Source organism: Pinus tabuliformis, chromosome 5_2 (genome assembly GCF_031772625.1).
Source record: "Pinus tabuliformis cultivar Carrire ecotype Pingquan chromosome 5_2, CPIR1, whole genome shotgun sequence".
Taxonomy (NCBI): Eukaryota; Viridiplantae; Streptophyta; class Pinopsida; order Pinales; family Pinaceae; genus Pinus; species Pinus tabuliformis.
Genome location: NC_142306.1, coordinates 327,089,142 through 327,115,633, shown reverse-complemented (window position 1 = coordinate 327,115,633; position 26,492 = coordinate 327,089,142). Strand labels below are relative to the sequence as shown.

General features: G+C 39.9%; 1 protein-coding gene across 1 annotated transcript in view; it reads left to right on the top strand.

Moving 5' to 3' along the window:
• CTEXP (kinase family with ARM repeat domain-containing protein) overlaps positions 1 to 26,492 on the top strand; it is a 341,359-nt gene that overhangs the window by 119,803 nt on the left and 195,064 nt on the right. The window contains exon 6 of the mRNA XM_089436322.1: positions 2,231 to 2,339. Within this exon, the coding sequence (XP_089292448.1) occupies positions 2,231 to 2,339 (109 nt within the window). The remainder of the gene's footprint in view (positions 1 to 2,230; positions 2,340 to 26,492) is intronic.

Below are 26,492 nucleotides of genomic sequence, written 5' to 3'. Positions count from 1 at the left end.
AACCCAGTCAAGATAATTATTCCTTTCAATTGTATTCTTTGAGACGCTTCACCCTAGACCAAGATCAGACTTTCCCTCCACACCAAGTCAGTTTCCCAGATCTTCGACCCCTTCCAACAACTTCGACTAGGCAACAACGTCCGGCAACAACGAAATCTTAGGAGACTTCGATCTCCCAATCCAGACCACGAAATAGAGAGAGAGAGGCACCAAAAGTTCGATTTTCTTCCTCTCTATAGACTTCCCCAAACTCACACTTCTTTCGACCTCTCGACAACAAACTTCGCACTTCTCCAGCTCTTCTTGAGATATCGAATTTGCTTGAGAGTTAATCCTAGGAGTCCACAATGGGGACTTTGACTAATATAATGATGACCCAAGCATGAACCCCATGCTTTAATAAGTCATTGTTACAATAATAAAAATTCTTTTCTTTATTATATTGACAAGTACATTAATGAAGACTGAACATAGTTACATTTTCTAACACTTTTGGACAACTTCCACGTGTCTAGACACTTAGGCCTGTGTAGAAGTACCTGTCCGTTGCTAATGTCATCAACATAATGGATATCAAGAGTATGCTATTGGATCAATCAACGTATATATTTTGGCTACAAAATTTGGATTTAATGCAAAGAAATATACACTCCAGTAGAAGGGAAAAAAGGGCATAAATGGATATCCGTTTTCTTCTGATCCAATCTACCTTTCTTTATTGCTGGACAATACTATTTATACTATATAGGTTGTTTGTCTGTGAAAATCATGTCATGTGCAGGCTGCTAGGATCTAATTGCAATTTACAAAAAGTAGAAGAAATGTACCTTTACAGCCCAGCTGTTGCATCATCAAATGAGGCTGCTGCCTTTGTGAGGGAAAAATTCAGTAATTAATCCATAAAATATGGAGAGGTTGGAATGAGAAAAGGGGTGCTCCATTTTTAGAGCAGGTTGCTATACTTGCATGAGACTATTCTTCCTTTGAGGTGCAATAGATGCTCATGAATCCACAAAAACTCAATAATGATGAAATGAAGTGAAAAGAGGGGTATATATAGTGATTTGTTGTCGCCTAGGCAACATTTTTCCAGTGTGCATAGGTTGTCTTTCTCCAACATGTTCCACACGTCTGTAAGTTGCTTTCTGCTAATCAGGTCCACACTTTCAGGTACTTTTATTTAGGATCTTAGCCGAGTGTCAGTGGGGCTGATTTAGAAATAAATGAAACAAACACAAAAAATAAATAAATATAGACCACGAGTGAAGAAGGTGAGGAGAGATGTAATAAATTAATTTTTAAAAAGTATACTATAGTACAACACTTACCAGATATGGAAATAGGAGAGATAGTGAGAAGGACAAAGGTGGCTGCCATCCTGAAATTTTTGGCCACAGGCTGAGAGAAATTATCATAGCCACAGAAAAACCACTAGCCTGAGAGAGAAAAACATCTCTGATATCAGTGCACCATGGGCATTCATGGGTAAAGGCACACGACCACATAGTCTAAATAACAAAATAAAATCTACTAAATGCAAACTTATGAATCTATAGTATTATGCAGTTCAGAAGACTGATATATGTATATGACATCAGATACATAGCTATCTTAATGGTCATGACTCTACATAATAATTATTAATTTAAAAAACAAGAATTAGGTATACTACAGTACCCACATCCCTATCCATTGAGCATAGATTTTTGTTGGCATTAGGTATATTACAGTAATTGCATCCATATCATATTTTCTTTCTTTTTATTTTCTTGTAATTTTTTTCTAGGATTCATGCCTTTTAGCTCATATTTCCTGTAGGCCTTCAATTTAGGTACTGCAAGAAATCTGATTCAAACCTATTTAAGATTGGATCAAATTGGATTGGCGGCAATAGGATTTTGTGTAACTGTTCTTCTCTCTGTGTTCTATATCTCACATAATTGTATTTTTGGAAGTGCCTTTTTTTGCGATTCATCTTTTATACTCTTTGCTTCTGGGCAATTATTGCTCATTTAGGATCTCGTGCTGAGTATGGTGTATGAGGATTGAATCTTAGGTAGTTTAATAAATGTTAGTGGAGAAAGGAAATTCCACTAATAGAAGGTAGTTGCTTTTCTATTGTCTCTATGTCATTTCAAAGAAAATAAGTTTGTTTGAAGCTCAAGAATCAATATACACAAATTTATACATGAAATATAATTCTTATTTATATAATGATATCTTTCTGCAGCAATTTGAATGGCTTGTTGGAGCACAATATAAGCCAATTGAATTATTGAAGAATGATTGGGCAACAATCAGGAAGTCACCGCCTTGGGCAATGGATTCATGGGGCATGGGTAACTTCTTAACTGTTGCGGTTTGACTTTAAATTCATTGTTCTGTTCTTTGTAGACATGCTGTAGATTGCAGGATTATCCTTGGGGCTGTTGCAGCTTCTAAGTATGCCTTCTCTTATTTGATGTGTCACAGAAAGATTAGTTGACTCCTTGAGCTTTTCTTCTATGTATTAAATGAAGCTTAATTGCCATTTTTTAGTTGATTAATAAATAGTCATCCTATGTGAGGAGTGTAGGATTCATTGGATCAATCAGCAGAATTCTGTATATGTTGTTGGACTTGATTTGACATTTTGCATATTGTTTCAGATCACTTCTTCTCATCAATAGTAGGCACTGCAGTAAGTTTCAAATGATTCTGATCATTTGTTTTATTTGGGGTTTGTAATTCAATGGTAATCCTGTTAATGTTTTTTCTTAAGAGCCATGTTAAAAGCTTCCTGTGGAAGTACACAAGTAATAAGTTGTATGAAAGGATTGAGAATGAATTTTGAATGAATCTTCTTCCAGTGAAATATACATCACCCACATGCAAGTTTGAGTTCTGAATGCAGTATTAAAACCAAGACTCTTTGCATATTGTCTCTTGATCTTGTTAGTAACTGAAGCCTTAAACCTTCGGAAAGTTAAATGGGAAGTTTTTTTGTGCTGTTCACTATTTGGATGATGCCCTGAGTACAATTGCAGACAGGTTGCCAGTATGTGGTGTAAATTTTAGCTACAGTCCTTTTCATAGCAGCCTTGAAGGAATTGATAACCTTTAGATAGCCTTCCCTTATAAGCAAAGTGAATAGCCTCAAAATCCATAATCTGCAAAAACTGATTTAGGGTTGTAACAAATATGTAACTTTCACTGGAATCCAGATGGAATAGTGGTTCTGATAGTTTTATTTTATTATGGATGAGCTGATCATCCATTGAACTATCAAATAAATAGTATAAATTAAATGATCATGACAAACTCACTGTGAAATATGGGACAGATGCAATTTACCTCATCAACAACAGGTGACAATGATGTGAGCACTGTTACAGAATATTCTAGCACCTAGTGCAAAACGGCTCACTAGGTGACGTAGACAATGTGCAAGACACAAGAGTGTTACCACTGTCACTTCAGCAACTACTCCCCTCTGTTTAATGAATGACACAATCCAACATAAGGGAGATTTCCTTGGTAGCGCTTAGGGATCAAGTAACCCAAGGATCTTAAGCTAAATGCCTGCTAAGAATCCTACTACAAAAATCGACTGAATATGGATATGCCAAACTAGGGTTTGTAGTGGATAAACGAGCAAATTCAATATCTGGGTTAAAAGGACCTATGGGTTGATTTAAAGGCTAGGGTTAGCTAAGTAGTTTCAAATAAGTGACTTGAACACACCAAATCAAGGAAAACTCAAGGTTGCTCTAAACTAGGGTTTTAGGGGAGAAAATTGTAGTAAAAATTAAAGTTTATAACAACAGCATATTTAGCTGTTTAAATTGTATAAAAGTTGTGGAACAAAAGCTAAAATTAAGATCAAACTGAGGACAAGTTGACAACAAATTTTGATGGTTAAGATAGCGTATAAAAACAAATAAAGAATGACGCCAGCCCTAGAAAATGACTAAAAATGCATTAAAAACTTTAAATTAACTTCTCTAATGCCCCTTTAAACAGATGCTACCACTAGGGTTGCGAGCATACATCAACAAGTCATTAAATGCTAATAACACAAGATTTTGCTGTAAATTAACTCTAGTTTACCATAAAATAATATAAAAATGAATTGAGGATTTTAAATAGAATGCCGAAAATGATAAAGACTAGTGCCTTATCAATCTAGGGCAAATGGAGTTTAGGATACAAACCAAACTAGGGATTCTTTATGATTAATTCTAAATCCAAACAAAGTAGGCCAAATAAACCTACCCTAGGGTTTGCAATGTAGATTTTCAACTTTTTTGATGATTAAGGGAAAGAAAAGCCTACATCTATTCCTCAGATACTTGTTGGAAGGGTTTAGATCAACAACACATAATGAAACAATTACCCAATAAACTAACTTAGCACAAGAACATACATCCCATTGAACATAGTACTAAGATAAAGCAAACAAACCAACTTACTTCACCATGCAACATCCAAGATCCACCATAAGCATACATGAAAAGAGATCACCTCACATCCATGATCAACTTAAAAAAGTTGCTCTACTAGACCTGCATTGCGCACTAGAGAGAGGAGATCTCTAATGAATGGGCGTAATAGTTCAAGTGTGACAATCATCCAAGAGAAATCAAATCCCCACTATTTATATGAAGGTAGCTAAGTTGATTTTCCCTAAAATAGACTAAAAAGACCTAAAATATAATTAAATCCATGATATAATGTGGATAGGTCACAAGTCAACCCCCATAGGTAGTCAAATCAATGAAATAACATAAAATTAGTGTTAAATTTCTAAGCACCAGGTTCAGATTTTTGTTTCCTATGGCGATTTTATCCATATAAAATATGATTCCTCAGCAAATTAATTTTCCATTGTAAAATAAATTACAAAAACTATAAAACAGAACTACTCTGGTACTCTTAACTCGGAAATTTGTAGCAGAATTATTCAGAAAATCAGTCACAAAACAGCCACACAAAACACAACACATTTTCCCTCCAGATTCTCTTCATTAAATTCTTATCAGAAAAAATTAAGGGCTCCCTTACTAGGGAAATTGGCCCTCAGAAATATAGAAAATTACAGTAAAAATAACCTGGAAACTTTCCTAAAAGTTCCTAGCAGCAGCAGTCCATGTCTCTCACATGTCCCACACTGCAGAACCTTCTCAGTCCCTTGCCACATGCCACAAATGGTGCATGCCCCTCACACATGTGGCCGTGCCAGATAAGATCCTCACACGTGCGCTACTTCCCTAGTTCGATCTCACATGCATGGCTCTGGAAATTATTTCAGACCCTTATTCAGCCTCTCAGGCATGGAAAACTACTTTCCTTGTGCCTTGGTAAATTTTTGCAGCACTTTTTCCTGTTTCTTCAGCCACTCAAACCTGCAGTAAACTCATACAAGTGTGCTGCAATCTCTCCAAAATGATTGTGTCTTCATACTCTACCTTAGGCTCTCTTTAATAATTTTAAATCGAGCAAAATTCCTAACCCTCAATCTCCAAAGTGGTAGATGACTAAGATTAAATCCTAACCCACTTGGATCAATGATAGAGATTAGATCTAAGTCACTTTAATAGTTAAATATTTATCATTAGAAATATGCTCAATTAGCCATAATTAATTAATTAAATTAATTAATGTGCTTTTCCTAAGCTAGACTAAGGAAATAGATCATATTAGTTGCTTCTCTTGAACGACCACGAAAAGAGGACAGCTTTTTTTGTATGTTAGACACAAGTCTATGCAAAATACCTTCCGAAGCTACCAAATTAACAATCAAGCCTCAATTAGACCCAGTTGTGAGTTTAGCGTCCTCCAAAGCTGACATCATCATCAAAAGGGCAATGTCTTTCCATGAAATGATGTAAGGAACAACTTAAAGGACATGTCTCAGCTGTTCAGAAATCAATGCTAGTAGGATTAGGGTTAGATTTCTCTTTCTTGATAAGTACTTGTGAATTATGTTGGCTTCTTTTACTTATTTTTTATATTATCTTTCATCAAGCAATTACCAAATTATGCGTGCATGAAGATCACAAAAACACAAGACACAAGATGTAGGCACCCTGCCAGAGTAAAACCCCTATTTAGGGGAAAACCCAGTCAAAATCTCTTCCTTCAATAGTTTTTCCTTGAGACTCTTCAACCTAGACAAAGACCTCCTCCACACCAAGCTAACCTCTTCTTCTTCGATTCAACCTTCGACCCTAGCAACTTCGACTTGGTAGCTTCCGACATCAGCAACAACGACTTTCTGGCATCAACAACAACTTACACCTTGACAAGGAGACTTCGATGTCCTAAACCAACCCACACGAGAGAGAGAGAGAGAGGGGGACACCAAAACTTCGATTTTATTCTTCCCTTCCTTTTTCACCAAACTCGCACCCCTTTTAGCCCCTTCCTTCAACTTCGCATTTTTCCAGCTTCCAGCTTCAGATATCGAACTATGCTTGAGAGAGTGAGATGCTCCAAATGAAGTTGAACTGCCTTGTATATATAGCCTTCCAATGAGGTCGAATTGCCTTCCTTGAGGCCGACTTGTGTGGAGGTTACTTAATTCATTTTTGACTCAAAAATAATTCTATTCACATCATTCGAAAGCCCAAGAAGGGTCTCATAAAATGTACAATGACTCTAATGACTCTTTATTAATCCTAGAAGTCCACAATGGGGACTTTTGACTAATAAAATGATGACCCAAACATGAAACCCATGCTTTAATAAGTCATTGTAACAATAATAAAAATTCTTTTGACAAATATACTTAGAGAAATGCTTTGATACCAATGTAACGAACAATGTTCGTATACTCGGAGGAATGCTCTGATACCATTGTAACGACTGACTGAACCTAGTTAAATTTTTCAACACTCCCTCTTAACTAAGGAGGTATTCATACGAAAGATGTCAAATTATATGAACTATGAAGAGTTTAGGCACCGCAATGCCATGGACTAGATTCCTGACCAGTGCAATCTATCCAAGGTCTCTCAATAGTTTAGGCACCGCAATGCCACAGACTAGATTCCTGACCAGGGCAATCTATCCTAGTGGGACTAAGATGGACTAAAGTACCATCAGGCTTACATACTAACCATGAACCCAGGGATCTAGGTGCGTATACGAGGTCAGAGCTGTACGACCAATGCCACCCTCCCTACTTTGGGAACTAGACATCAACACATAGTGCCGACCATATGTCCTCCCAGGGAATATCTCACACACAAAGCCTCAACTTCCTGATTATTTCAATCGGTAAGAAATCCTCCCCGATCAAACAGATCGGCACCAAATATCTCCCAGTCAAACTGATCTATAACTTTGGGCATGTAAAACATGCTATCGAACTTTCGAAATATTTACCTATATAAACACAACCCCAATCAATAACAAACTTTCAAATGTATATAAATAGATACAAAGCTCTGGTGTCTTCCAGACAACTTGATGTTGTTTCTCAACTTTTCATAGCAGGACTTAGAGCTTTCCAAATGAATCTTGACAAAAGATTCCTCAACCATACAACTTCCTTTCCTACTTCTCATGCAACAACATATTCCACAAATCGATCTGGGTTTTCTTATCTCAGCAGCGTTTCAAAATACATTCTCCAATTTTCTTGTCTCACTCGTGGCCTTCATTGAAAGAGACACATACTCTTCAACTTCTTGCTAGGGATTTTGTCATAAGCCCTAGACTACTTCATCAAGACTTCGAGCATTTCATGGCAACTTTCATTACATCTAGGGTTTCAATGTTTCTTCCAAAGTTATGACATACCCTGCTACAACATATAGAAAACCCTAGAAACAATTCAAACAAATATAAATCTACAAAGTATCTAACAACTTCAGAATTCACATGTTAGACTTCCTACTAGGATTCATACAAACCCTAGATTTCATACATGAGATTTCAATAATCAAAACTAATCACAGCTTAATCAACATGACTAACTTCCACTAGGGTTTGTTGCAAACCCTAGATTTTCTCAATCAAACATCAATCACAACTAAAACTCAGATTTCAACAATCTTACACAAATCTCACGTTATCACATTGTCATCATATGTTAAAGATTTGGACCTCTACTAAGGTTTAATTACAAAACCCTAGAATTGACAAATACTATCATCCTAGAGAATCAAACTTCGACTAAGGCTAAGTTCCAAACCCTAGGACTGATGACCATCAATAATTAGGTCAACTTATTTATCTAGGATTTCATCATCATGCACAAGCACATCATAACATGTGTTAGTCCACTAAGAGTTAGACATATAACAAACTTGATCATACTATGGTTGATCAGACAAACACATACATGCCAAGGATTTCATTTTTGAGACATTATAAGGGTCTTGCTTATACATCCTACCAAACCCTAATGATCTAGGGTTTCAATACAAAACATAGCAAACCCTAAATTATCAATACTTCGAAGATTCAGGATTTCAGACATTACCATTTAATAGATCCTTAAACTGTCTTTTTCCTCCTTCTTCACCTTAGCTCAATTCCCCAACTTTTAATGATGTTGATCCCAGGCTTCTTAATAGCTTTTGTTATCTCCCAATTCCACTGTATGAGAAGATGCTTCACTGTCAATAATCCATGCATTATCATTATTAAGTGAACCTGTAAGTGTAGCCAACAACCCTTGGCTTTTGACTTTGTTGAATAAATAGTAGAAGATATTTTTGATACAACTTCCTGCAGTATTGAATCCCATTCTGATCATAGAGGGAGTAATCATTTCCTTCAAGCCAACGATGTAATCTTCAATCTCTTTGACCTTAGCTCCGATACCATGTTGAGAAATCAATGCTAGTAGAATTAGGGTTAGATTTCTCTTTCTTGATAGTTACTTGTGAATTATGTTGGCTTCTTTTACTTATTTGTTATATTATCTTTCATCAAGCACTTACCAAATTATGTGTGTGTGAAGATCACAAAAACTCAAGACACAAGATGTAGGTACTTTGCTAGGGCAAAACCCCTATCTAGGGGAAAACCTAGTCAAAATCTCTTCAATAGTTTTTCCTTGAGACTCTTTGTTAAAATTGGCAACTAGTGCCAAACTCCACATGGATCATCTTATTTATGACTACTGATATTTTTCTTGGATTCCTCTCTTTGAGAGGTGTAGGATTGATCTAAAGATCATCTGATTCTGACATGTACAAATGAGTTATGAATTTATTTTGATTATGGACAAATTGTCAAGGTCGGCCAGCAAACTCATGTAGGCTCAAAAGCCTAACAGTCACATCTATTCATCCTCAACGTTAGCCTATAAATACATGATGCCTCTTCCTCATTTGTACATCACATTTGTACATCACTCATCTACACATATTCATCTTTCTCTCTCTCTCATTGGTTGGGTATGGATTTCTGGGCTTCTCTATCTCTCCACATGTGCGAATGAAAGGCTGTTTTCTTGCTGTCCCTACGTTGACCAGATTTGACCAAAAACTTCAGGAGGCTGTTTTGACTGCGTTGATCAAGCATTGACCATCTTTGACTGTGGTTTTGTGTGAGGAATTTCTTGGGTAGGTTGCAGTTCTGGGCATGAAATTCGAGGTTGTTTGACCTCTGTTTGACCAATGTTAACTGTGGTTAGCGTTGACCGCAGGTTGACTATTTGACTAGACTTTGACTGGGCTGAATTTGACTGTTTTGAGGGTTGTTTCATCTTGCTATTTGGAGGCCGAAGTTGACTGAAGTTGACCGAATCTTTGAGGGTCAAATCTGCCTTGCTGACCAACATTGACTTTACTGGTTAGGGCTCTTTTGCTGCTGTCATAAATTCTCAGATTTGTAAATTGTACTATCTCTCTCTCTGCTGAACTATTGAAGACTAAAAGAAGATTTGATCAAGGGTTCCCCACATTAGGGTTTGTCCGTGACTAGTGCCACATCTTGTGTCCTCTTGTCTTGGCTTGTCTTCTACTGTATATGTTTATGTTCTATCTGCATTTTACTATTACGTTGATGTGATTGCTAATCTGAATATTGATATTGGGCTAATCAAGAAATTGAAGTAAAATTGATCTAAAGCATAGAACATATCATTGTTTCCTAAAATCAACATGGTATCAAAGTTGAGGTGAGGACAAAGCCCAAGCAAGAGTGAAAGAGCAATCACCAAAGATAGTTGGACAAGGACAAACGACTAATGGGTTCCTCATCCTACTTCCCGGTTGAAGACAAGCTCCATGATAAATCTGACTATAATGGATGGAAGATGTATCTTGATTTGACCTTGGAGAGAAGGAAGTGATGGATTATGTGCAGGGTAAAATCATTGAGCCTCCTTCAAATGCACCGGTTGCTGCGAAGACCAAGTACAATAGGGTTGAAGTCAAAGTGAAGAAGATTATCAGGGATTCCATTGACAAGCATTTGGTGGCCTATATTTGAATTGATGACCTCCAAGGAGATATATGACAGGTTGGTCGACATGTTCAAGGTTAGTGATGCTAATCAAAGTCTCTTTCTCAAGAATAAGTTGAAGGATATTAAGAAGGGCAAGGACGAGGACATTCAATCCTATTTCTTGAGGATTACTGAGATCAAGAATGATCTACTCTCAATTGGAGAAGTCATTCTTGACGGGCAACTTACTCTCACCACCGTTGGAGGACTCCCACCTGAATGGTATGTATTTAGAACCACTATACTCAACAATGATCAAATTCCAGGGTTTGAAGAATTGATGTCGAGATGCATTCAAGAAGAAACAAGAATGGTGGAGCAAGAAATGCCTTCTAATAGAAGCAACTCCACTGCATTCTCCGCTCATGCCAAGAGGAAGAACAATGCAATTAAAAGAAGCAAAGTCAAGGAAGATTGGGATTCAAAAATGGAAGGGAAGATGCTTTGTTTGCAATAAATTTGGCCACTATGCAAGGGAGTGTCCTAATAGAAGGGATACACCTCGAGATGATGACTATCATAACAACTCCAGGGGAAACTTCAACAATAATGATCAAAGGAATGGCAGGTCCAATGGCAAAGGAAAAAGGAATGCGGAACATCAAGGAAATGGTCAACCTGCCAAGAAATCAAGGAACTCCAGGTATGAAGAATCCAATGTTGTTAACAATAAGTAAAAAGGGTACTATCTTATATAGGTCCTCTCCATTGCCTCTCCTCTAGACACTTTGGGAAATTGGCTGATTGATAGTGGTGCCTTAAGGCACTTCATTGGATACAAGGAAGCCCTCTCTAATTTGATAGAAAAGGAGACAAACCTGGAGATCATCCTTGGAGACGATGCCACCTATCCCGTGAAGGGAGTAGGGAATTTTACCCTTTAATTGAATCAAGGTAACACTATTCATTTACAAGAAGTACTATATGTACCTGATCTCAAGAAGAACCTGGTGTTCATTTCAACAATGGAAGATAAAGGATTCAAGGTGGCTTTTATCAATGGAAAGGTACGTGTTTGGAAAAGAAATTTCAAAGATGCTTTTACTCTTGGGTTCAAGGTTGACAGTTTGTATCAAGTTGGAGGAAGTCCATTCAGAGCCATGTCTTGCGACACATCTCTAGAATCTAAACTATGGCACTGGAGGTTCACCCATCTTCATTATAAGGCCCTACCTTATGTAAGACAGATGGTGACAGGTATGCTCGAGTTTGAATCCAATGAACTCCAAGATTATAGTAGAGAAGCTGGCATTGAGAGGGAGATTATAGCGCCATACACTCCTGAGCAAAATGATGTGGCTGAAAGGAAGAATCGCTCTATTATAGAAGCTGTCCGTGCCATGACAAAGGCCTTCTGAAGTTTCTATGGGCTGAAGCTACAAATACCGCCGTGTATGTTCAAAACCGATGCCCTCATCCAGCATTGGACTCCAAGACTCCCGAAGAAATGTTCACTAGTAAGAAGCCCAATGTCTCTCATTTTAGAATTTTTGGAAGCCCCGTATATTTTCATGTGCCGAAAGAGAAAAGAAGCAAATTGGGTGCATCTGGGAAGAAAGGAATCTTTGTGGGCTATAGTGAAAATTCTAGGGGATATAGAATTTATATGGCTAGTCAAAAGGAAGTTGAGATAAGTCATGATGTCACCTTCGACGAAGATATGGCCCTCAGGAAGATCAACAACCTTCCTATCCTAAGGAAGGACAAAGAAGATGACACAAGAAATTAGGGTGAAAAAGAGGACGAAACGATGCTTGATGTTGATGAACCTATTGATCCACTCCCTTATGAGCCTTCCTCCTCCAAGACGAGACCCTCATGGCTTAGGGAGATTCTCAAAGATGCTGAGAGGCACATTGCACCAAGGGGGACTTTCCGTGAAAGCAAGAAGCTGAACAGGTATCAAGGATATTTGACTGCCATGAGCATTATCACTCAAAATGAGCCTTCATCATTCGAAGAAGCCATGAAGCAACAAGTATGGAAGGATTCTATGAATGAAGAATACGAGTCAATTATGAAGAATGATGCCTGGGATGTGGTCCCTAGACCCTAGGACAAATCGGTTGTCACTTCTAAGTGGCTCTACAAAATCAAGCTTGGCGCTGATGGAAGTGCAGAAAAGTTCAAGATTCGCTTTGTTGCTCGAGGCTTCTCTCAAAAGGAAGATGTAGATTACGATGAGATATTTGCACCTGTTGCTCGATACACCACCATCCGCTCGATCATAGTCCTTGCTGCCTCGCAAGGATGGAACCTACATCAAATGGATGTCAAGACCACCTTCTTGCATGGTTCAATCAGAGAGGAAGTGTATGTGGAACAACCCGAGGGGTTTGAGGTTAATGATTGGGAATCTCATGTGTGTAGGTTGAAGAAAGCTCTCTATGGATTGAAGCAAATACCCCGGGCTTGGTATGAGAGGGTCGATAGCTATCTGATGAAGCCAGGATTCACTAGAAGTGAAGCTGATCCGAACCCTTACTTTAAGGTTGAAAATGATAAACCTCTCATTCTGGTACTTTATGTGGACGACCTCTTTCTGACAAGTGCAAACCCTCTCATTCACAAATATAAGAGGGAGTTGGCTTCTGAGTTTGAAATGAAGGACCTAGGACCGATGCACTATTTCCTAGGGTTGGAGGTTTGGCATAAGCGAGGTGAAATTTGCCTCTTTCAAGGAAAATATGTTGTGAACATATTGGAAAGATTTTGGATGGTGGACTGCAAACCTGTGACTACTCCGATGGAGCTTAAATTTAAGAAGTTATGTGGTAGTGCTGCTGGACTTGAATTGGGAAATGCTTCTAAGTATCGTCAACTCATAGGAGCACTGATGTTCTTGGTGAACCCCTGTCCGGACATATGTTTTGCAATTAACACATTGAGCCAATACATGGTTGAGCCTCATCATATACATTGGATTGCTGCCAAGAATCTTCTGAGATATCTTCGGGGCACAATCACTTATGGATTAAGAGACACTGCTGGAAATGTGAGGCTGCATGGTTATTCTGATGTTGATTGGGCTGGAAGTGTGGTGGATCACAAGAGCACTTCTGGATGCTTTTTTCTTTGGGTTTTGCTTCAGTATCCTGGATGAGCAGGAAGCAGAAATCGGTTGTCTTGAGCACTGTTGAGGTCGAATACATAGCTGCTAGTATGGCCTCCTGTGAAGCTGTCTGGTTGAGGAAGCTCTTCAATGAGATGTTTGGACATGTGCTGGATACCACCATTATCCTTTGCGACAACCAGAGTGGGATTCGATTATCAGGGAATCCTGTGTTTTATGATCGCTCCAAGCATATAGATATAAGGTACCACTTTATCCGGGATATGGTACAATGAGGAGCAATAAGGCTCCATCACATTGGGTTGATGAGCATGTCGTCAATATTTTGACAAAGCCTCTGGGGAAGGTCAAATTCTTGGCATTTCGAGAACAACTTAGAGTCGTGGAGAGACCCTCTTATGAGGGTCCTGTATGAGATGGAAATTGAGCTCTGGGAGCTCTGGGGTTTGGGGTACGACTTGGAGTGGTGAGCAACCATAGGGTGAGCGGTTCAGGCTTCCCCTAGTGGTTTGCTGTGTATAGGGTGAGTGGTTCATCCTTCCCCTATGATACCCCTTGGCGACATGTGAGCAGGACGAGTGGTTCATCCTTCTCCTGCCAAGACATCCTACCCATGCAGTTTGGGACTAATGGGAAGTACCTCTCATTTGGCCAATGAGTAGGGAAATGAGGATAGGGACTATAGTACTACCGATGGAAGCATCGTGTACTACCGTACTCCCTATGCTAGGATGCCTGATATTGATTTGGGATCAATTGGAACTGACTTCGGGTTAGTAAGAGTGGTATGAGACACACTCTTTGGATTGGAACTGACTTCGGGCCAATAAGAGTGATATGAGACACTCTCTTTTGATTGGAACTGACTTCGAGTCAGTGAGAGTGTTATGAGACACTCTCTTTTGATTGGGATTGACTTCTGGTCAATAGAGAATGGTATGATACATTCTCGATCACTTCTTCTTCTTCATAGTTCAGTAGAGTAGAGCAGTGCATTGATGGCAGAGATAGGTAGATTGGAAGATGGATTAGCAGATGGAGTTCTCCCTAGTTGAGAGGGAGTGTTAAATTTGGCAACTAGGGCCAAACTCCACATTGGTCATCTTATTTATGACAACTGATATTTTTCTTGGATTCCTCTCTCCGAGAGGTGTAGGATTGATCTAAAGATCATTTGATTTTGACATGTGCAAATGAAGTAATGAATTCATTTTGATTATGGACAAATTGTCAAGGTCAACCAACAAACTCATGTGCTCTCAGAAGCCCAACAATCACGTCTATTCATCCTCAACGTTAACCTATAAATGCATGATGCCTCATCTTCATTTGGACATCACTCATCTACACACATTCATCTTTCTCCCTCTCCCATTGGTTGGGTACGGATTTTTGAGCTTCTCTCTCTCCATACGTACGAAGGAAAGGTTGTTTTCTTGCTGTCCATGCATTGACCATATTTGACCGAAAACTTCATGAGTTTGTTTTGATTGCGTTGACCAAGCGTTGACCATATTTGACTGTGGTTTTGTGTGAGGAATTTCTATTTGGGCAGGCCGCAGTTATGGGCACGAAATCCGAGGCTGTTTGACCTCTGTTTGACCAGCGTTGTCTATGGTTAGGGCTGACCGCAAATTGACTGTTTGAACTTTGAACACACTTTGACTGGGCTGAATTTCACTGTTTTGACTCTTGAGAGCTGTTTCATCTTGCTGTTTGGAGGTCGAAGTTAACTGAAGTTGATTGAACATTTGAGGGTCAAATCTACCCTATTGATTAGCGCTGAAATTTCTTGTTAGGGCTCTTTTGCTGTTGTCATAAATTATCTGATTTGTAAATTGTACTCTCTCTCTCTGCTAAACTATTGAAGACTAAAAGAAGATTTGATCAAGGGTTTCCCCACATTGGGGGTTTGTCCCTAGCTGGTGCCACATCTTGTGTCTTCTTGTCTTGGCTTGTCTTCTACTGTTTATGTTTATGTTCTATTTGCATTTTACTATCATGTTGATGTGATTGCTAAACTAGATATTGATATTGGGCCAATAAAGAAATTGAAGTAAAATTGCTCTAAAGCATAGAATATACCATTATTGCCTAAAAGTAACACTCTTCAACCTAGACAAAGACCTCCTCCACACCAAGCCAACCTCTTCTTCTTCGATCCGACCTTCGACCTAATAGCAACAACACTTCGACCCTACCAAGTTCTACTTGGTAGCTTCCGGCATCAGCAACAACTTCGAATTTTCAGCATCAATAAGAACTTCGACATTGACAAGGAGACTTTGACCTCCTAAACCAGCCCACATGAGAGAGTGAGAGAGAGAGAGACACCAAAACTTCGATTTTCTTCTTCCCTTCATTCTTGACCAAACTCGCACTCCTTTTAGCCCCTTTCTTCAACTTCGCTTTTTTCTAGCTTCCAGCTTCTAGCTTCAGATATCAAACTATGCTTGAGAGAGTGAGATGCTCCAAATAAGTCGAACTGCCTTGTATATATAGCCTTCCAATGAGGTCGAATTTCCTTCCTTGAGGCCGACTTGATCTTCTTGAGGCCGACTTGGTGTGGAGGTTACTTAATTCGTTTTGGCTCAAAAATAATTCTTTTTACATCGTTTGAAAACCCAAGAAGGGTCTCACAAACCATATAATGACTCTAATGACTCTTTATTAATCCTTGAAGTCCACAATGGGGAATTTTGACTAATAAAATGATGACTGAAGCATGAAACCCATGTTAATAAGTCATTGTAACAATAATAAAAATTCTTTTGACAAATACATTTTATGAAGACCGAACGAGGTTACATTTTTCAGCATCATCCCCCAAGTCATGGATCTCCATCCAAACGAGGTATTATATCACCAAAATAATGTTCCAAAGCCCACATCATCCTCAAGAAGGCTTAGATGATCATCAAAAAAGGAACTAGGATGATGTCTTCAAAGGATAACATGTTATCATCAATGTGGAAGGTACATCCACCCCGCCAAAGGGGTCCCTAATGATCAAAAACATCAATCACCATCAAAAGAAGTGCAACATCCATCAAGAAGGTACAATCCCAACGTGGGGGTTTGCAATCATTTTAGTGGTGCACCGTCTCTCAACTCAACGCCTTAGCTCCGGTACTTGTGTTAATTTTTGAATTCCAAATTTGATTTTAGTTCCTAGTAATTCATATAAGCCAGAAAAATGATTTCTTCAATTCCTATATAAAACACATTCAAATTTTAACTCGGAAAAATAAGTAGTAGAACCAAACACAAGAATTAATAACATAGAATATTTCCTCCAACTAATCTATTGATTTTTCCTTAGGCTCTAGATCTGGTCTGAGGTTAATCACACACAGACACACTAGAAACCCCAACTTGCTAGCACTTCGCATAATGGAAATCTTCAATAGTGAAATCGATTAAGCACACAAAGATTTGAGCCCAAAGCTCTATTATTTTGTTAATCCATCAATAAAAGAATCATGGGACTCCCATACCAAGGATCATGGCCCTTGATCACTAGTGTGCATAGTATACAAATTAGGGCTTGTGATTTGTTGACTCAGATGTATAATCTGCCCAATAAGAAGACAAGAAAAAAACATAGCTTACTTGTAGGAGAAGCCCTTCTCCTTCAGCCCTTTTAGTACTCATTTTCCTTGCCACCTAGCAGGTCCTTTGCCTCCTTTGATGACATAGAAATACCCCTCTGTCCACCAACTTCTCATAGTGTATTTGCTCCTTTAGATGTACCGTTCATTAGCCCTTAAACATCAACTAGTCACAAAGATCTTGATCGATTAACATAATTGCATATCAACCGTTTTAGATCAGCGTGTTCATAATTCCATTTGTGAACAAAGCTTCGAGAAATACACTCAACCTCTCACAGTGGCTTAGTCCTTCAACTCACAGTACATCTAGACATTTTTTTTTGCTGTCCAAACTCACTATTCTGATTGGACTTCAAACCCTTGCTATTAGGTCTTCCTTGACCCAAAAATTCCACACTTCAACCCTCACCTCTCACTCAATTCGGCAGTTTCTACCTACAACACTTTTCCATTGGCTGTAGGGTACTCTGTCTCTCACAACTTACAAGAGACCCCTTTTAGGTATGCCCTTGATGACTGAGGGCCTTGGCCTATCCCTTACATTCTTAGGTATACCCTCATAAGTCTACACAAGCCTCAACAAGCTCCTTACAACCGCACACTGCCTGTATTTTAGCCCTAACCACTGTGTCGACATCCTACTGCTATAGATCTCAGAGTCTCAGACCCTCTATTTTTACTGCGGATTACATTCTAGGGTCCCTTTTCCTTCACATCTGGACATCTCTAACCTGTCTAAACCCTTTTCTATTGGGCATGTTTCTAGGACTTGCACTAATATGAAAACCCTATCAGACTAGCGTAGGCTTCTCCTTGTTGTGGCCTAGTCTAGGGTTGTTCCCTTCCTGGCTATGATTCAACAGAAACAGACTTATACCATGTTCTCTTCCAACAATCTAACTCAACATCCAATTGCAAACTCTTTTTCCTAGCCTGACTTCCTCAGAATGCTTCTACTTAGCCATGTTTAGAATAATTGAGGCTTTCTTAGGCTTTGCAGCTCCTTTAGGGTAGGTTCTCTCCTCAAGTTAAGTCCATCTCACTTGAGAGTCGAAACAATGAGCCTCTCCTTGGCTCTCCTCTATTTATCCTTTTACATTGGGGTTACCTAGGAAACCTCTACACTTGGGGTTTTAACCTCTTGACCCTTAAGAATAAACAATTATTTCTTTTAGGTCCTAAACCCACATCTTGGGTTCGAAACCCACAACTTTGGGTTAAAACCCCAACCACTTGGGTAACTTGCCCAACCAACTCACTTTTGGTGGGTTTCCTTCTCTTGGAAATACCTTCTGAGCTACCCGAATTCCAACATGATATTCACTTTTTTATTCTCAGAACAATGAGGGCTTGCTTTGTTGGAAAACTGGTTAGGGCTGTTAGACCAGGAGGTAACTCCTCAAATCAGAACTCATATTATTCATTCAGGTTGTTCATTATTATATACAAGAGGGAGTGACTGTTCGGTTCATCTCCCGATGACTCTCTATCTTCTCTATTATTTATTTACATTAATTACAACTGTACACCCAAAGTTCCATGATCGAACAAAGCACATCAATACTAAATATCATCTGATTCAACATCATGTTGAGGCCAAAACAATCCATCTCCACCATTGTTCCACTAATGAGCAAATTGCAGACATCTTCACCAAAGCCAACTTTATTGCAGAGGTATTCTCAATCATGAGTGGAGTCGATTGTACTTGTTTTACCTGCAAATATTCAAGAATTTTCCTGAGCCACACAAATTCTTTTTTTTTGCCTCAGTTGCTGCCACATATTCTGCCTTTGTTGTGGAATCTGCTGGAACTGATTGTTTGCGTGATCTCCAGGAGACAGCTCCTAATCCAAGACTCAACATAACCTAAAGTTGATACCCCAGTTTCATTGTTTCCATCGAAGTCTGAATCAGAGTATCCAATCAAGCTGAAGTCGCCCACCTGTGTATACTTGATTCCAAATTCTTGAGTTCCCTTCAAGTACTTTAGAACTCTTTTTGCAGCGGACCAATGTCCCTCACAAGGCTTTTGCATAAATCTGGTGAGGATTCCAACAGCAAATGAAATGTCTGGTCTGGTAGTAGTTAGGTAGTTGAGACTTCCTACAAGCTGTCTATACTTTGTTGCATCCTCAAATTCTTTTCCTTCAATGGATGTGATCTTTAAGTTTTGTTCCATTGGAGTAGTCAGAGGATTGCATTTAGTCATGCCAAACCTCTTCAATAGATCTCCAATGTACTTCTTTTGAGAAAGGAATATGGACTTCAGATGTTGAGTTACTTCAATACCAATATAGTAATGAACGTAGCCCAAATCAGTGATTTCAAAACCTTTCTTCAATTCCTTCTTTATGGATGCAATGTAGCTTTCATTGTTCCCTATCATCAAAGGATCATCTACATATACTACAAGATATACAACTGTTTTGCCAACTTTCTTGACAAACAATGGTGCATCATCAAGATCATAATGTTTGAAATTGAGTTTCAAAAGATGCTCAGTTAGTTTTTCATACCAGGCTCGAGGTGCTTGTTTGTTAAATTTGGACAACTAGGTCCAAACTCCATGTTCTGATGCTCAGATTAAGAGGCTAATATTTTTGTTGGATTCCTCTTTCTGAGAGGTGTAAAATCCATATAAAAATAGTCTTAATCCGATGAGCAGAACTTATATTTTGAATTTATTATTCTTAATAAATTATATGTGCAAGGTCAACCAGTTTTGTAATGTAGGCTCACATGCCCAACAGATGTGTCACACACCCTCATTGATGGATATATATACAGGAAAAGTTGGAGAGAATTTGAACACAACACAACTCACATCTTCCTCTCTCATCCTAAAAAGTACGAGCTACCTGGAGGACGAATTTCAGCCAAGGGTTGTCCGTTTTGCTGCTGCGTTGACTTTTAGCTTGCTGCCCCTGCGTTGACTTTTCAGGTCAGCGTTGACTTTTGTAGAACTGACTTGGGTTGACTCATCTACTGGTTGGAGGATTGTTGTGACACATGCTGGGCTGGCTGACCATAGGAGACTTTGCTGGTTGAAGCATCCTGTTGACCGCCGAAACGAACACATACATTTTTCTTGTTTCTGATTTGTCTTCTGTAAGATCTGCTTATATGTTCTATCTGCATTTTGCTTATCTACTTGTATGATTGCTGTGAGAAAAGTGAAATTGCTCTTAGCATAGAACATCTTCAAAACTTTACATGGTATCAGAGCTGAGGTGAAGACAAACTCTATCTATAGCAATCATCATCGAAGGAAATGGATTCCTCTAAGCTTGAATTCAGGGAGAATGACAAGCTGACTGGAAGTGATGACTTCCATGCCTGGAAGATGTTATTAGATCTCAAATTAGAAGATCATGATCTCCTAGATCATGTGACAGGGAAGATTCAAGAACCTCCATCAAATGCCTCTGCTGCTGTTAAACACAAGTATAAGAAGGGAGAAATCAGAGCAAAGCTGCTGATCAGGGACTCCATAAATAAGAGTCTGGTTGCCTACATATCTGAACTAGGCACATCCAAGGAGATGTATGACAAACTGATACTTATGTTCCGAGTAAACAATGTGAACCAAGTGCTATTCCTCAAGAACAAGTTGAAGAATATGAAGAAGGGCCGAGACGAGTCTATTCAAACTTTCTTTATGAAGTTGACCGAAACCAGGAACAATCTGCTAGCTATTGGGGAGACAATAGCTGATCGTGAGATGGTTCTCACCGCACTTGGAGGACTTCCATATGAATGGCAAGTATTCACAACTACCATTCTCAACAATAATACCATCCCTAACTTTGATGAGCTTCTGTCTAAATGTATGCAAGAAGAAACAAGGATGAAGGAATTTGATAATGAAAGAAATGCTGCCTATGTTGCTCATTCCCGAAAGAAGAACTCTGGTGGTTCCAAGGACAAAGGAAGGACTAAGACTCAAAAGAAGAAGGGTAAATGTTTCACCTGCCATAGGACTGGACACTATGCTAGAGAATGACCCTTCCAGAAGAATTCTCCCGATAGTGACGACAACAACAACAACCGAAGGAATGGGAATCGAAGAAATGACAAATCCAAAGGAAAGAGGAAGGCTCACTTTGAAGGAAACAATCCACCTTCTAAAAGGACCAGTAATACCAGGTATGAGGAGTCTAATGTTGTTGATAAAAGAAATGAGTATATTCTAATATCTGCTCTCTCAGCTGCATCTCCGCCCGACACTATGGATGTCTGGCTAATCGATAGTGGTGCCTCAAGACACATCACCGGATTCAAGGAAGCACTTTCTGACATGGTTGAAAGGGATACTAATCTAGATATTATCCTTGGGGATAATGCCACTTATCCTGTGAAAGGGATCGGGACTGTGACCCTCCACTTGTCTCAAGGACAAGTCCTCCATCTACAAGATGTACTCTATGTACCCAAATTGAAGAAGAACCTTGTGTCTGTATCTGCCATGGAAGACAAAGGATTCAATGTAACTTTCTCTGATGGAAAGGTACTCATGTGGAAGAAGAGCTTCAAGGAAGCTATCTCAATTGGTTTTAGGGTTGGTACACTCTACCAGGTTGGAGGGAGTCCGTTGGGAGCTATGACTTGTGATACTATCCGTCAAACCGAACTATGGCACCGAAGATTTGGACACCTTCATTACAAGGCTCTTCCCGAAGCAAGGAAGGTGGTGACAGGGATGCCTGATTTTGGAAATAATCATAAAGGTGTATGTAAGGGCTGTGCTGAAGGAAAACATACAAGGGGACCTTTCCCCTCAAGTGTCACAAAGACATCTGAGATATTGCAACTGGTCCATTCTGATCTTTCCGGTATGTTGCCTGTAACATCCCTGGGGGGATGTTCTTACTATATGACATTTACTGATGACTTCTCTCGCAAAACCTGGATATACTTCTTGAAGAAGAAGGATGAGGCTTTCATGTGGTTCCGTACCTTCAAAGCCTTGGTGGAAAATATGACCGGAAAGAAGATCAAGATTTTGAGGACTGACAATGGCACTGAATATGAGTCAAATGAGTTCAAAGACTTTTGCAGAGAAGCTGGCATTAAGAGGGAGACTACCACTGCATATACTCCTGAGCAGAATGGTGTTGCTGAACGCAAGAATAGGACTATTGTGGAAGCTGCCCGTGCCATGCTATGTGACCAGGGTCTTCCAAAGTTTCTGTGGGGAGAAGCTGCAAATACTGCTGTGTACATTCAAAACCGATGCCCTCATTCCGCTTTGGACTCCAAAACTCCCGAAGAGGTTTTCTCTGGTAAGAAACCTGATGTCTCACATTTTAGAATTTTTGGATGTCCTGTCTATTTTCATGTGCCGAAAGAAAAGAGAAGTAAGCTGGATGCTTCTGGGAAGAAAGGAATGTTTGTGGGCTACAGTAAGACTTCTAAGGCATATAGAGTCTATGTACCTGGTCAAAGGGAAGTAGAGATAAGCCATGATGTCACTTTTGACGAAGATGCTTCCCTGAAGAAAGTAGTAGATCTTCCTAGATCTGAAGAAAACCATGAAGAAAGACCTGGAAATCTGGAAGAACCCCAGGATGAGACTATGCCTGATGTTGAAGGGCCAATGGACCCTATTGATCCTTCCCCTTCTCTAGGAAAGAGGCCATCATGGCTCAGGGACACCCTCGAAGATGCTGAGGGTCATGCTGCCCCAAGGGGAACATTCCGAGAAAGCAAGAAGCCGTGTAGATACCAAGGGTATCTAGCTGCCATGAGTACTATTATACAATCTGAACCTGGATCTTTTGAGGAAGCCATCAAGCATCAAGTCTGGAAGGATGCTATGCATGAAGAATATGAGGCTATTATGAAGAATGATGTCTAGGATGTGGTCCCGAGACCGAAGGACAAATCTGTTGTCACCGCTAAATGGCTCTACAAGATTAAACATGGATCTGATGGGAGTGCTGAAAAGTTTAAGGCAAGATTTGTTGCCCGTGGCTTCTCTCAAAAGGAAGGAATTGACTATGACGATATATTTGCACCTGTGGCTCGATATACCACCATCCGATCCATCATAGCCCTTGCTGCTACGCAAGGATGGAGTCTTCATCAGATGGATGTCAAGACCGCTTTTCTGCATGGTGCAATAAAGGAAGAGGTGTATGTAGAACAACCTCTGGGATTTGAAGTTCAAGATCGAGACACTTATGTCTGCAGGTTGAAGAAAGCCCTCTATGGGTTAAAGCAAGCACCCAGAGCTTGGTATGAGAGGATGGATAGTTACTTGATGAAGCTGGGCTTCACTCGAAGCAATGCTGATCCAAACCTTTACTTTAAGGTTGTGGAAGGAAAGCCTCTCATTCTAGTGCTGTATGTGGACGACCTCTTCCTGACAGGTGATGACCCTCTCATTCATCAATGTAAGAGGGAGCTTGTTGCTGAGTTCGAGATGAAAGACCTAGGACTGATGCACTATTTCCTAGGCCTGGAGGTCTGGCAGAGACCTGGAGAGATTTTCCTTTCTCAAGGAAAGTATATTGTGAAGCTTCTGGAAAGATTTGGGATGGTGGACTGTAAGTCCGTGTCGACACCAATGGAACTCAACTTTAAGAAGTTGAGTGGCAGCGCTGCAGGGCCTATCTTGGCCAATCCTACTGAGTATTGTCAACTCATAGGAGCTTTGATGTTCTTTGTGAACACCCGTCCGGACATATGTTTTGCAGTGAATACTTTGAGTCAATAGATGGTTGAGCCTCATCATTTTCACTGGGTTGGTGCCAAGAATCTTTTGAGATATCTTCGGGGCACGATAAACCATGGGCTGAGATACACTGCCGGGAGTGTGATACTCCAGGGATATACTGATGCCGATTGGGCTGGCAGTGTGGTGGATCGTAAGAGCACATCTGGATGCTGTTTCAATCTTGGTTCTGCTTCGATCTCATGGATGAGCAGGAAACAGAAGTCGGTGGCTTTGAGCACCGCGGAGGCCGAATACATTGCTGCTAGTATGGCCTGTTGTGAAGCAGTTTGGTTGAGGAAGCTCTTTAGTGAGCTGTTCCAACATGTGCTAGATACCACTGTAATACTCTGTGATAATCAGAGTGGGATTCGTATGACTGAGAATCCTGTGTTCCACGACCGATCCAAGCATATTGATATCAGGTACCACTTTATCCGGGATATGGTACAGCGAGGCGCCGTAAGGCTCGATCATATAGGAACTGATGAGCAGGTCGCGGATATTCTCACTAAGCCCCTGGGGAAGGTCAAGTTCCTAACCTTCCGTGAGAGTCTTGGTGTCGTGGAAAGACCCTATGATGTGGGTCCTGTTGGACGATGAGCTTTGGGAGCTCTGGGGGGCTTTGGGGATAGCTTCTCGGAGCTATAAGCACTCATAATGCTTCTGCCCCACCCTTGTGATTATTGAGCTGGTTCGCCACTCATTTAATCTGTGCCCCGTATGCATCCTACCCATTGAGTTCAGGGCTCATGGGAAGTACCTCTCATTTGGCCAATGAGGTGTGGAAAAGCTAGAGACTATTAGCGAAGACTGATGGACGCATCAGAGATTGCCGTACTCTCTATCTAGGATGGCATGGTCCAACCACTTGATCTGGGATCAAGATTTGTGAGGTCTGGGACCTCTGGACTGATTATGTCAGTCGGGGAATGATGTCTTTGTGACTGACCCACTTCTGTTCTGAAATAAAGAAGCCAGCAAAGCAAGTTTCGGCGGGATGACTCACGATGTTAATTGCACTAATAGATGGAGTTCTCCCTAGTTGAGAGGGAGTGTTAAATTTGGACAACTAGGTCCAAACTCCATGTTCTGATGCTCAGATTAAGAGGCTAATATTTTTGTTGGATTCCTCTTTCTGAGAGGTGTAAAATCCATATAAAAATAGTCTTAATCCGATGAGCAGAACTTATATTTTGAATTTATTATTCTTAATAAATTATATGTGCAAGGTCAGCCAGTTTTGTAATGTAGGCTCACATGCCCAACAGATGTGTCACACACCCTCATTGATGGATATATATACAGGAAAAGTTGGAGAGAATTTGAACACAACACAACTCACATCTTCCTCTCTCATCCTAAAAAGTACGAGCTACCTGGAGGACGAATTTCAGCCAAGGGTTGTCCGTTTTGCTGCTGCGTTGACTTTTAGCTTGCTGCCCCTGCGTTGACTTTTCAGGTCAGCGTTGACTTTTGTAGAACTGACTTGGGTTGACTCATCTACTGGTTGGAGGATTGTTGTGACACATGCTGGGCTGGCTGACCATAGGAGACTTTGCTGGTTGAAGCATCCTGTTGACCGCCGAAACGAACACATACATTTTTCTTGTTTCTGATTTGTCTTCTGTAAGATCTGCTTATATGTTCTATCTGCATTTTGCTTATCTACTTGTATGATTGCTGTGAGAAAAGTGAAATTGCTCTTAGCATAGAACATCTTCAAAACTTTACATTGTTTGAGGCCATACAAGGATTTCACAAGTTTGCATACTTTATGTTCCTGTCCTTTCACAACAAATCCTTCAGGCTGGGACATAATAACATTTTCTTTTAGATCTCCATTCAAGAAAGCAGTTTTTACATCCATTTGATGGACTTTCCAACCGTTCTGAGCTGCTAGGGTAAAGAGTGTTCGGATGGTAGCTTATTTTGTTGTGGGGGCAAAAGTCTCCTCATAATTGACCCCTTCCTTTTGTGCAAAACCTTTTGCCACAAGCCTGGCTTTGTGCTTGTCAAGTGAGCCATCAACTTTATACTTGTTCTTGTAGACCCACGTACAACCAATTGGTTTGGTTCCCAATGGAGGATCAACCGGCTTCCAAGTGCCATTCTTTATCAGGGCATCATACTCCTTTTGCATTGCTTCTCTCCATTCATCATGAGAAGCAACTTCTTTGAAGGAGGTTGGTTCAAAATCTCTAGAAAAATTGAATTCACAATCATAAGAAACATCCATATCAACAGGTGAATCAGAGTCATCTACATTACCTCCAATTTTCCGGTTTGAATTTCTAGTTCTTGTCTTTCCAACCTCATTGGGATGAACACTTTCAAGTGTCTTTGTCAGCCACTTTGGAGGACCTTTCTCAGATGGTCCAGGCTGCTTCATTGATTGAGTTGGGACTGAATCAAGATTGAGTCTCCCAATTCTATCAATCACAACACTCAAAGTATCATCTGTTGTTGGAGTTTCATGTAGGGAGAGAGTGCTTCAGAAGAAGATTCCACAGGTTGATCTAGTATAGGAATCTCCCCTTCAAGATGTGGAATCTGATTATCAAATTCTTGAAATGATTTTGCATTTGTGAATCTATCCAAGCGATCAAGTTGCCTTTCAACAACATTGTCAGTTTTGGAT